General features: G+C 43.9%; 1 protein-coding gene across 1 annotated transcript in view; it reads left to right on the top strand.

The window, feature by feature from the left end:
* Nucleotides 1–1,854: 1,854 nt before the first annotated feature.
* cntnap5a (contactin associated protein family member 5a) overlaps nucleotides 1,855–13,451 on the top strand; it is a 167,794-nt gene continuing 156,197 nt past the window's right edge. Inside the window, exon 1 of the mRNA XM_074695141.1 lies at nucleotides 1,855–2,211. Within this exon, the coding sequence (XP_074551242.1) occupies nucleotides 2,139–2,211 (73 nt within the window). The 5' untranslated portion in view covers nucleotides 1,855–2,138. The remainder of the gene's footprint in view (nucleotides 2,212–13,451) is intronic.

Genomic DNA, 13,451 nt, shown 5'->3' with positions numbered 1-13,451 from the left:
GTGCATAAATACGTATGTGTGTGTGTATGTATATATATGTATGTGTATTTATGTATAAAATATATATCAAAAAACACTAATAAAGAGTACAATTTTAACACTCAAGGGGAGCCTTATACACTAACGGCTCCCTTTGGAAAACAAATGTGTTCTGCACAATACGGCAGCCAGACCATAATTCTGTTGTCGTGACGATGAACAGGACAAGGGGAAGAAAAAAAAAAAAAAAAAAGGCGAGGAGAGGTGCTCATTTGATTGGTGAAAACAACGCTCTGCTGTGTTAAACCCACTCACAGCTTTTCTCCTCCCTCTCTGCCATTTGCGCGGGGGGAGGCGTGGACGCGCTTCCTCTGCGCCTTGACTGCGCCTCTCTTGGCACTGCAGGAAATTTGCAAAGTGCGCTGGTCACGCCCTGTGCGCACGGCGAAGGCCAGCGCAGGGCAGGTGGGCCTGCACTTGCGCCTGGTCTACAAAATTAGAGCCCAAACTGCTAACGTTTGCTGAAATACACAGAAGTCCAGAGGCTACAGTTCAGGTCTGCTAGATGGCTAACCTGTCAATAACCACTGTACTGTGTGGACTCATGGGTAGCTAATATATAGTAGATGCTCTTAGCCTGTGCACCACGTGGATGTGTGATGTGTACACAGCACCACAGCTCAGGTTGTCTGCCTGAACAAGCTTGCTCTTAACCCATGCACAGAAACAGAGCCTTCTCTGTTTGCCTTGTAAGAGGAACATATTTTTCAGTTTATTTTGAAAATAAAGAACATTTTAAGTCTGCATTAAAAAAAGCACATTTCCTGTCAACTTTGTAAACAAAACTGTTTTCTGCCTAAATTTACTTTATAGTTTTAACTTTCTGTCTTCCTTTTGTAAAACTCAGTGTATGGGCACCTGATTTGTTTACAACACTGTGGGTTGTCTCAGTCTATGTGTTCAACTAAAACAACATTACCTGTTTGTTAAAGGAGATTTTAAGATTTTATGTTTCTCTAACAAAATACACAGAGCAGATGACACGTCTTTCATACTCTGGTCTTTATGTGCATGTTTGGCATTGAAGTAATCCAAAAGTGACTAATAGTAAACAGGTACATTTCTTTAATGTTTTAATACCTGGAGTAAGTAAATGCTTACATTTTAATATGTAACTTGTAATTGTACTGGATTACATTTTTGAAATAACCCTCCCAACCCTGATTATATCTGAGGCAGCAGGTAAAGGTGAGTGTTCACAGACAAAACACTAAAACAACCCTCTCGGATCAAAGGTTTGTTTCCTCATGGTCACAGCTCAGTCGTTGTTTCTGTGTTCGGTAACATAAGTGTTTCCATCCCTGACCTCTGAACTTACTCCAAGGTTTATTTCTCCGAACCCAATATGAAATCCAGAGTTCATAGAAATGGGACTGAAATGTACAGAGTCATGGTTGCATTCACAATCTGTTAAAATAATAATAATAATAATAATAATGTTTTTTTTTTGTTTGTTTGTTTTTTTATGTTTAGAATATAAGAGCTGATCTGACAGGATCCTGACATCCTCTGCTCACTTTGACTCCTTTTCTGTATTCATCACAGTGAACTTTAATAACAGGTTCAGCCTGAACACAGCGCTGCTGCAGCACCTGTGTGTGTGTGTGTGTGTGTGTGTGTGTGGATATTTGCTGTTGTCCTGCATTTTTTATGTCGATGTTCGGGCATCACACACTGCTGCAGCTCTGCCAATAAAAACCGCTACAGAGAGAGAAAGGGAGAGAGAGAAAGAGAACGGGAGAGAGAGAGACAGAGAGAGAGAAAGAGAAAGGGAGAGAGAGAGACAGACAGAGAGAGACAGAGATAGAGAGAGAGAGAGAGAGAGAGAGAGAGAGAGAGAGACGCGCGCGCACACACACACACACACACACACAAACACACACACACACACACACACACACACACACACACACACACACACACACACACACACACACACACACACACACACACACACACACAGGAAGAGAGGGAGTCGTGGGAGCGGTCTGCTCCTCCTCATCACACTCCTTCATCCCTCCGCGCTGGAGGATCGAGGAGGACGCTGTCGCCCCTCTCTGGGTTTTGGACGCACGGATACTCGCTGACTCCGGCTGAAGATGTTTTTCCTCCTGCCCGTGCTCACCTTTTATTGTCTGAGCGCCTCCAGGGGAGCCTCCGCCGCCGCTCACCGTGAGTATTTCACCCAAACTCACCTGTAAGCTCCCTCCTCTCGGAGCTGATGTCAAATCAAACCGACGCGGTTGAAGTTTTACGCGCGGCCGCGGTGTGCTGCGTGGAGCATCGTGACTACGGGGGATGTGTGTGTGAGCTGCTTGGTGTCTCTGCTCGTCCCCTGAAAGGAGTGTTTCCCTGTCTCCTGACGTCTGTGTGAGGCGCTTGATCAAGTTGTAGCTTCGCCCTCGTTTGTGTGTGTGTGTGTGTGTGTGTGTGTGTGTGTGTGTGTGTGTGTGTGTGTGTGTGTGTGTGTGTGTGTGTGTGTGTGTGTGTGTGTGTGTGTGTGTGACTGTGAGCACGGTGGACTCGAAGTGTGCGGTGAAGGTCAAGCAAACAGGTCCGTGGCAGTCCATTCATGGGTCTGATGTGGAGCCACGGTCCCGTCCCTGCAGCCCGGGGTCGTTCTGGATAAGCCTGCGACACACCGGGCTCCATGAGCCGGTTACAGAGTCAGGCTGAGCCGAGAGGAGCACAAACTGCTGACTGCTCTCAGCTGCGTCCGTGTGTGCAGGCTGCTGCCGCTGCTGCCGCTGCTGCTGGAAAGAGCGGACACACACTCACACTCACACAGGCTGCTCCAGCCTCCACCAAACACAGATTGCTTTTCCCACCGGGAGGGGAAGGGAAGCAGGGCTTCATTTAGAAATTGAAGGCCTACAGTTTGAGATTTAATTGCATGAGTGAATCCAATTTGATGTGAGGATTAGAGTTTTCAGAAAGCCTCAGCCTTTGAAAGCATTTCTCAAGGAAGGGGATCAAAACCACAGTGTCAGCTTCTGAAGCCTGCTGCAGCCGACTGCTCTGAGTCAATCTCCTTACATATAAATATTTTCACTCAGAGAGAAAGCAGCACAAAGAAATCAGATCATTTCAAATCAATTTCACTCTTAGATGTGGGAGCTGCATCCACCTGAGAGGAGAGCGGCTGTCCCTGCCTGTTTTTAAAACCAACTGATTCCAAGTCGGGGTTTTACTGCTCAGCTGATGAACAGTGACAAGAAGAGATAAAATCCTGAAGCCAGCTCTATCCCCAGTCTGTCCTGTTAAAAACATTTCTTTTCCTTTCTGAGGAGCCTCCTACTCAGATTTCTGTTTGGAGGAAAATCTGCAGAGAATAACCGACAGAGCTGAAAGTGAGGTTAAATCTGTAAATACTACAGTCGAACCAAAGCCTCACACACACTGCACACACACTGCACACACTGCACACACACTGCACACACACTGCACACTGACTAACACAGAGCTGCTGAAATGGTATTTTTACTTCACACAGTGTCAGTGCTTCATGGATCGTACTGTGTTGGTGAAAAGTGGGATGCAGGATAACCTCACCATCGTACACAGCAGCTTTTCACCACAAGCTCTTTCCAAACACATGTTAATAATGATAATACTCTGAATGATGATGATGATGATTATTATTATTATTGTTGTTATTATTATTATTATTATTATTATTATTATTATTATTATTATTATTATTAATAAACAGTGTTTTACAGCAGACAGAAAGAGGCTCTTAATTTCAGTGATAACCAAGAAATCATTCAAACAGGTCTAAACCATGGGCTTGAACATTTGCAGTTATATATATTGCAGCCTGGGTTTAGGTGGCATGGTGGTGCAGTGGGTAGCACTATGAGCTCACAGCTGAAGGGCTGCTGGTTCAAATCCTTGCTGAGGCCTTTCTGCGTCTCGCCAGGTTCTACTTCCCTCAGTCAAAATCAGCTGGTCAGGTGTTCTGTCACTGCATCACGGATGGATGATGGGTTATTTAACTATTTATTTGTTTAAATATTTAAAGGGACAGTGCATATTACAGTTTTTCTACATTGCTGTGGCTCATTTCTTGGAGCAAAAATTACATTCTCAAATGAGCATGAACAAACCTCCCAAACAACTGGGCAATTGTTCACAACATAACTACATTTCTCATTAATTTCAGTAATTTGCATATGCTTTTGTTCATTTTTGCAAAATTATTCAGCAACATGAAAACATGAATACCAGATATAGATCTCTAGGAGCATTTGAGAAATGGATAAATCAAAAGTCAGGTGAAACTGGAACTGGAAGGAGGAGTTTCACTCATCTCAGAAGTCCAGACGACAGGTTCTGTCAGTGATTGTGAAAACATGCTGGGATGTGGACGAGAATCTGTGGACAGACAGACAGACAGACAGCAGCGTGGACAGCCAGGACAGGGAGGGCAACCAGGGAGGAAGTGTTAGTGGTGACACTTCAGCTTTATTTACAGCACTGTAGGCTGCATATGATTTTCCTTGTTTTTATTTATGTGTTTATATCACAGTTTATCGGGCTTCATACATTTTCTTTATACTCTGATGCAGGGAAGTTACTTTATGTGTGTGAATAACAAAGGTCAAAATTTACTTAGCTTTGTGTGACGTCAAACCCTGGAGGCTACTTTTACCGTAAAATCATTTTCCCTTTTTTAATCCAGCTGTTTATGTAACTATATTCTGTTAGCTAGACAGAAAAATGAGTACAGTAACCTTTGTCAGTGAAGGACTGGGCTCAGACTGAGAGGTGGGCATGAGGGATATTTCAAAAATCCTCTGCTGTTGTGACAAAACATCTTTACGTTTTGATTTGCAGTGCTCACACAAAGCCAAAGGGACGATGTATTATGGAGGCACTGACTATTTGTATGAGACAAAAATTTGGTTTTCACTCATAACTGCACTGTTGAGCTTTTTGCAGGTGATCCATGGTGTTCTGCTGATCAATCCAGGTTATTTTGAGCAAAAGCACCAAGAGTGTTGAGAACATCAGGTCTGTTCCAAGAAATGAGTCGAAGCAATGTAGAAGGATCTTTGCATTTTTTGTTGGGACTGACTTTTTGTTTGGGAAAAATATTCATTTTTGAAGCATGAGTGAACAGTTTTGGGGGAGAATTGAGCTTTTGCAGGTGATCGATGGTGTTGTGCTGAACTGTGAGACTTTTGCCAAATGATCTTAGAGTTCTGAGAATACAATTTCTGTTTCAAGAAATGAGCCAAACCATCAGAGAAAAATATATAAACACTTCAGCACAGTATCCATGTAAACATGCCAGAGTTAGCCATAAGGCTAATTTGCATCTGTGGGCCCTGGCAGCTCAGGGCAGAGTTCATAGAAACAGAGCAGATAGAATCAACCCAATGGTGTAAAAATCACAATGAGCTACAATCATAAAACCTTCACCAGTGTTTCCCCCTGGTTAACAGCCTTGCCATTAATGGAAGCAGGGGGGTGGGGGTGCAACTTCACAGAGAAGACCTTGGAAGATGTTTCTTGTGGTGTATTTGTCCTGTACAAGAAGGGCCAGAGTTGTCTCCACCTGCTGAGGAGACTGAGGTCCTTTGTAGTGTGCAGGACTCTGCTCAGGACTTTTTATGACTCTGTGGTGGCTTCAGCACTTTTCTATGCAGTGGTCTGCTGGGGAGCGGGGAGCACAGAGAGGGACAGAAAAATACTCAACAAACTGGTCAGGAGGGCCGGTTCTGTCCTGGACTGCTCCTTAGACTCCCTAGAGGAGGTGGGTGAGAGGAGGATGCTGGCTAAGCTGGCATCCATCATGGACAATCCCTCTCACCCACTACATGAGACTGTGGGGTAATTGAGCAGCAGGCTCAGACTCCCAGCCTGTAAGACGGAGCACTACCACAGGTCATTCCTCCCTTCTGCAATATGGGCTCTAATTTCGTAGACCAGGCGCAAGCGCAGGCGCACCTGCCCTGCGCCAGCCTTCGCCGCGCGGACTGGGCGTGACCAGCGCACTTGCAAGTTTGCTGCAGTGCCAAGAGAGGCGCAGTCAAGGCACAGGGGAGCACAGAGCTCCGCGTCCACGCCTCCCTCTGTGCAAATGGCAGAGAGGGAGGAGAAAAGCTGTGAGTAGGTTTAACACAGCCGAGCGCTAATCAAATGAGCGCCTCTCCTCGCCTTTATATGTGCTGCGGCCGAAGCGCAGCGTCTCATTGGTCTGAGTGATCCCCAGCACCACGGAAATAGTGCTGGTAGCGGAGACGGTCAGAGCCGCTGTCCCTGCAGCAGGAGAATGGACAGCTGGGCGCAATCGGAGGAAACGAAGCGCGTCACTGTGTGGGCCAGCTCCTGGGACAGATGTAATCTGTTCCTTTGTCATTAATAGGAGTACAAAATGAAGAGACAGTTACACAGCTGGCTTATCCATTCAGAATACTTTGGATCCACCTGCACTCCAGGTTTGTCATCGACAAATAATAGAACCTTTGGTGATATACTGTAAACTCTCCTGGTGTCTCCGCCTCATCCTCCTTACAACAATGTACTCCATCTTTTTAGATCATGTTAAAAATAAAGACTAAAACAGAGAAATATGGGAAATCACGGGTAAATCCTGAGTGACATACATTTATTTTGTCTGTTTTTTCTTTGTCTTTTCTCTCCCTCTTTTCTTTGAATTGAATGAAATGAGAGAACCAGATATATACTCAGTATCAGATGTTAAGGCTGTTTATTGTTTAATTGTAAGATGTGCATCAAACTTCCAGCTGCCGTCAGGTTAACTTTCCATTATGACAAACGGCTTTAATCTGACATCAGATGTGACGGGACAGTTAATATAGATATGAATGTATATGCTGGTTCAGACAGTTACATTAAATAGTGATTGCTGTGATTGTTTATTGCATTAAAATGTGCCTGACACTCTGGAAACCTGCCTCTGAGGCTTTGTTGACATGTGCGCACATGTACGCCTGTCACCAAATTACAGCTGCAGGGACGTGCTCCGCTTTGCGCCGAGAATAGACCAGGTTGGAGCTGGCGAGCTGTCAGCGCACTTTTTTGGCACGAAATTGTCACTGCGCCAACATGAATGTGCTGTCACCTCCCCCTGGCGCATAGTCACATCCATCTCTGCGCAGACAGTCTACCAAATTGTCAAATTGGCAGTGCACGGTGGTGCGTCTCATGAAATTAGCACTGTGCAGGGTTCACCAGGCTTGCGCCCTCTGCGCTGCGCCAAGAAATTAGAGCCCTAAGACTTAATAACACACAAACCTGAACACACACCATAATGGCATCAAGCATTTAATAAATACATGCCTTTTTGCACCGCATTCCAGTACTCACTGTAAATTCTCATTAAGTGCTTTCATTTCATTCTCCAGAACCAATCTTTTATATAAACCTCACTCCTATATAAATATGGAAATAGTAATATTTTTTCTACTTTTCTATACTTCTTATATTTATACTTCTTCAAATTTCTAATTTTATATTCTATTATCAGTGTTTCCCACAGGAGTTTAGGAGACTGTGGTGGGAGAGTCTCTGACCCTTGGCGGTTTTGATGTGTGTGTATGTTTTTAAGCGCCATGTATCACTGCTTCTGGCACTAGTTTGTAACTGCATGTGTGTAAGTGGTGTGTATGAACAATGACCTACATAAACCAAAGTGTAATTTTTGAAACCAGGCTGAAAACTTGTATACATTAGCTCTTTTAACATGGGCCCTTTGGATTGATAAGTCTGTTCCATAGGGTCCTTGTTGGTTCAGAGAGGGGAGAAGTTATGTATGTGAACGCTGATGAAAGCACGGATGTTTCCCTGCTTTGTCAGCTTGACCTTCACATCAGGTATGACTAAATATTGTTCATAATGTAAACTCCCTTATCATTATGAAAAGGAAATTGGAAACCCTTTATATTGATTTAACATCTTAAAAAAAGATTTTTTGGGATAAAGGGTCAGATTACGATTCTTCTTCTCTCTGCTCCCTTATTTGGATTTGGGAGTGTTATATTTTCATTTTTTGTTTTTCATTCTGTTTTTCCTTTTTTTTTCTACAGTGACAGCAGATCATAGCCAAAATAAATAGACTCCTAAATTTGCTATGGCCCAATTCATCACAAAATGTAGCCTAAATCATTTTCTGACTGATATTTCCCGATATTTCTGTGTATCTGGCTTTGAGAGAAATTCAGCTTCTTCCATACTCTCTCCATCTGTTGTGTTCACCATCTTACACTGACATCACTCTACAAACCCCGGAGCACACATGGCTACTTAATATGCACGTACTGATTTGCATTGACCATATATGGTTATGTTGGGGCGTGCTGAAGGCAGGAGAGGTGTGCTCACATCACCACATTCAGATCGGCATGGGGTGATTTATCAGGGGGAATAGCGTGCAGCCCTGTGTATGCAGAGTAGGCTTGTCACGATACTGGATTTCTTACTTAGATACGATATTTTGAAAAATATTGATTTTCGTTACGATTTTCGATACCACGCAACCACAGGGATTTTTAGTGCAAAGACTTCTCTTTTTATTTAACGAACAGTACAGAACAGTACAGAACACATTTACTTAGCTGCAACTGAAACAACAAAAAACAGTGCAATTGTACTGAGGTAGGGCACTTATTTAGAGGACTCTGATATTTGTCACACATTTAAAACTCACTTAACTGTATTTGGAGGTAGGGAATACAAAGCAATGCAATGCAATAATTCTTTTTTGTTAAGCAACTTTTCTGCAATTGGGGTAGGGGCAAAGTGCTATGCAATCTAATGCATTTCAAAAGAGGAACAAGATTCCTCTCACTTCAGATTTTGTGAGAGGAACACCAACATGTCAGTGTGCTCCTCTGTATATAAGTCACAGTGGACCATACGTTTCATTTATTTAGAATGATTTGGTTTGTTTACAGTATTTCCAGAGTGAACTTTCTACATATAGCTGTGATAAATGTTTGTATATTAGGAGGTTTAAATATTGTTCCTACAGCTCCTCGTATCTGTGACCAGTTTCTCTTCTCTACGTGCGCTGCTCTCCTCTCCTCTCCTCCTCCCCTCCCCTGCTATAGGTGAGTGTTGCTGGTGAGATCGGTGCAGGGTGAGATTAAATGAGCTCCATCCGATCAACGTCCTCACTTTTAAAAAGTTACAGGAGTTTTGGCGCTAGTTTGTGACTCAAACCCCGAAATCTGTTTACAATTGAGAGCAAAGAAGACGTGAGTGAAGTTTTAAATCAAGTTATCAGGAGCTAAACACTGGGAGCTGTCAGGCTGTCCAAGACAGAGGCTCGAGACGAGCGCGTCCAGTGAGCAAACACTGTGTGCAGGCAGTGCTCATGGGAGTTGTAGTGCCGTAGTCTCATACTGCAGTGGGTTTAGTATTTCAGATGCCATTTTAGAAAACTACAAATAAATAATTCAACCCGCCAAAGTGGCTAATAGGAGTAACATTGTTAGCCGCTACAGCTGGAATCCAGTGTAAGCTAGCGTCTCTCTCTCTCTCAACTACGAGGCAGGACTCAGGGAGGGAGGGGCTACATGCACTCCGTGTGCTCTCAGTGTGTATGTTTTGACGCCAGCACATGTCTAACCAGGGAGAGATGTTGAGTACCGATCTATCGATACTAGGGAAACTTGTATGGCCGCTCTTGTCACTGAAACTCTGGAACCGAGACGTGCGCGGTGCAGCCGCTCCTCTTCCCAAGAAGGGGGGCAGACAGCACAGTGAGATAATGTGTCCACGGCCGCAGTTAGTATGGGTGCTATTGCCCAAAATAGAAGTTGCTCTTACATCAGAGTTGGCTTACTCTGTCCAGTGTCGCTGGAATCTGGTTCGCGCCAAACGGATCAAGTAAACAGCGACGCCTATGAGCGTGACCAGTGAGCATGCACTCTTGTTCTCGCTTGTTTTCGGGCGGTAGGAAAGTACAGCTGTGTAATGTGTCTGTGGTCTGACAGTGACAGATTGTATTTTTTTCTCCATATGAGACTGTGGTGGGGCTCAATGAGACTGTAGTGGGCCGCCACGGTCTCACTGATTAATGAGAAACACTGATTATCATTATTCTATTTTTATTGTTTATTGCATTACTGCACTTTTTGTAAGCTGCTGTGACAAAAAAAATTCCCCCAACGAGGGTCAATAAAGAATATTCTATTCTATTCTATTCTATTCTATTCTATTCTATTCTATTCTGTTCTAATTTATTCCAGCTCTCTGTCTGCTATACAGAGTGTGATAGTCTCTGTATGTTAATGCGCGCACATGTTGGTGTGTCTGTGAACACATTGAGGGGGGACTTCACCATGCGGTAAAGATCATGCACTATATCACGAACAGTGAAGTTCAGCGAGAGGAAATGTGAACCCAACAATGTACAAACCACATAAAATAAACTAAACAACATGAGGCAATAAATTTGATGGATTAAAAACAACAAGTTAGTCACCTGATTGATGAGACAGGTAACTATAAATCACTTCTGTGATCTGGCACTATATGAAGATAAAATTAACTCCACTTCCAGGTAGGGAGGGTGCCTCCATCTAGGCCGCTAACCTCCAACTGTCTGAGACACTGACCTCCAACTCTCTGACAGCTAACCTCCAACTGTCTGAGACACTGACCTCCAAATGTCTGACACACTGACCTCCAACTGTCTGAGACACTGACCTCCAACTGTCTGACACACTGACCTCCAACTCTCTGACAGCTAACCTCCAACTGTCTGACACACTGACCTCCAAATGTCTGACACACTGACCTCCAACTGTCTGACAGCTAACCTCCAACTGTATGATTCACAAACCTCCAACTGTCTGACAGCTAACCTCCAACTCTCTGACAGCTAACCTCCAACTGTCTGACACACTGACCTCCAACTGTCTGACACACTGACCTCCAACTGTCTGACAGCTAACCTCCAACTGTATGATTCACAAACCTCCAACTGTCTGACAGCTAACCTCCAACTCTCTGACAGCTAACCTCCAACTGTCTGACACACAGACCTCCAACTGTCTGACAGCTAACCTCCAACTGTCTGACAGCTAACCTCCAACTGTCTGACACACTAACCTCGAACTGTATGATTCACAAACTTCCAACTGTATGATTCACAAACCTCCAACTGTCTGACAGCTAACCTCCAACTGTCTGACAGCTAACCTCCAACTGTCTGACAGCTAACCTCCAACTGTCTGACATCTAACCTCCAACTCTCTGACATCTAACCTCCAACTCTCTGACATCTAACCTCCAACTGACAGCTAACCTCCAACCCTCTGACATCAAACCTCCAACTGACAGCTGTCTGAGACGCTGACCTCCATCTGTCCGAGACACTACACTCCAACTGTCTGACAGCTAACATCCATCTCTCTGACAACTAACACCCAACTGTATGAGACCCTATACTCCAACTGTCTGACAGCTAACCTCCAACTATCTGACAGCTTACCTCCAACTCTCTAACAGCTAACCTCCAACTGTCTGACAGCTGACCTCCAACTGTCTGACAGCTAACCTCCAACTCTCTAACAGCTTACCTCCAACTGTCTGACAGCTAACCTCCAACTGTCTGAGCAGCCAACCTTCAACTGTGTGATTCACTAACCTCCAACGGTCTTAGATGCTGACCTTCAACTGTCTGACAGCCAACCTCCAACTGTCTGAGACGCTGACCTCCATCTGTCCGAGACACTACACTCCAACTGTCTGACAGCTAACATCCATCTCTCTGACAACTAACACCCAACTGTATGAGACCCTATACTCCAACCTTCTGACAGCTTATCTTCAACTGTCTGGGCAGCTAAACTTTAACTGTGAGATTCACTAACCTCAAACTGTCTGAGACACTGACCTCCAACTGTCTGACAGCTAACCTCCAACTATCTGACAGCTTACCTCCAACTCTCTAACAGCTAACCTCCAACTGTCTGACAGCTGACCTCCAACTGTCTGACAGCTAACCTCCAACTCTCTAACAGCTAACCTCCAACTGTCTGAGCCGCCAACCTTCAACTTTGTGATGCACTAACCTCCAACGGTCTTAGACGCTGACCTTCAATGACTGAGACACTAACCTCCAACTGTCTGACAGCTAACACGGAACTGTATGAGACACTATACTCCAACTGTCTGACAGGTTATGATCAAAAGAAATAAGAAAGTAAACAACTAAGGGGCATGGCATTTCTCTAAGAACACAGAATCTTCCTGAGACACATACCAATATATTTTACTTGAAATGCAATTAAAAAACAAACACCTTCCCTCACTCACAATACTCAGGAAACAGTACAAAATAAGGATTAAAATTAAACAAATATCTCTTTCTTAGTGGAGCAGCTGTACTGTTGCAACTACTATATTTAGTTAGAAAAGCTATGAAAAATGGCAGCCATCTTTGATTTTTGCCAAACCATAGTGTTCAAAACCTCAATATTTGAACAATGGTTCAATGCCCACACAGTACTGACTTAAGATAGCAATATGAATAATGTTACAAAGCAAATTTTAAAAGATTCAGACCTTTCCTTTTAATAAAGTCATAATTTTTATTGGGGCCACTTTGGTAAATGAGCTGAAAAAAAAATATTTTCATCGAGTTTCCTGACCTTCAGACCGAAATTGTTCTATAGACCCTTTTCTTCAACTTTGAGCAGAAAACAAAACTTTTGCATTAACTTGAAATGACGGAGTGCCTTGGCACCCCACTATTGGATAAATGATGAATGGATAGATGATCCTAACCCAGGCATTGTCACTGGATGAGGATAATGTGCACTGAGCTTTTTTCTGTTTTTCTTTCCTTTCTGATTTAATATTTCAGAATAGTTTCTCTTTTTCACCCCACACATGCATGCACGCATGCACACACACACTGGGGTAGTTTATTCAGGGGGAGGAGATCGCAAACACAGTGACATGGAATTTGTATTTCTTTCTTTTATGGAGTCTGGGCCCACAAAATTTATGCCTCCCTGCATAAGTCACTGCCCTGGTCGGGGCACCCCAGTTTAAAAAGTCTGGACCCGCCCCTGCTTGTCAGAGCGTACCTCGGTGCTGGTTCGTACTTTTGCTCTGCTCATCAGCGGATGGTTTTATGCTGAATGGAGGGTTCAGTTAGTGGAACAGAGGGAGTTAGAGAGAAAGACAAGACTCAGCTTCCTCCAGGTAAAAGACAATAATCTACGCCATTACAGCGCACCGCTCTGGTTGATCACCCATTGTCGCCCCGGCTCCCCCCTGCAGTCTGTTTTCACAAATCATGAGCCGTCTATATCACCAAAAGGGGATTTTCTTCAGTACAGTGGGGTGTCCCGAGAAAAACTGATGTATGTTTCTTCATCATCTAAATCTAAAAATGATCAGAGTATTATCTTTAAAGAGCACCA

Source organism: Halichoeres trimaculatus, unplaced genomic scaffold, assembly GCF_033239565.1.
Source record: "Halichoeres trimaculatus isolate MK-OKI-2021-1 unplaced genomic scaffold, fHalTri1.1 fHalTri1_scaffold_19, whole genome shotgun sequence".
NCBI classification, from domain to species: domain Eukaryota; kingdom Metazoa; phylum Chordata; class Actinopteri; order Labriformes; family Labridae; genus Halichoeres; species Halichoeres trimaculatus.
The sequence above is the reverse complement of the archived record's forward strand: the minus strand, read 5'-3'. Positions and strand labels throughout refer to the sequence as shown.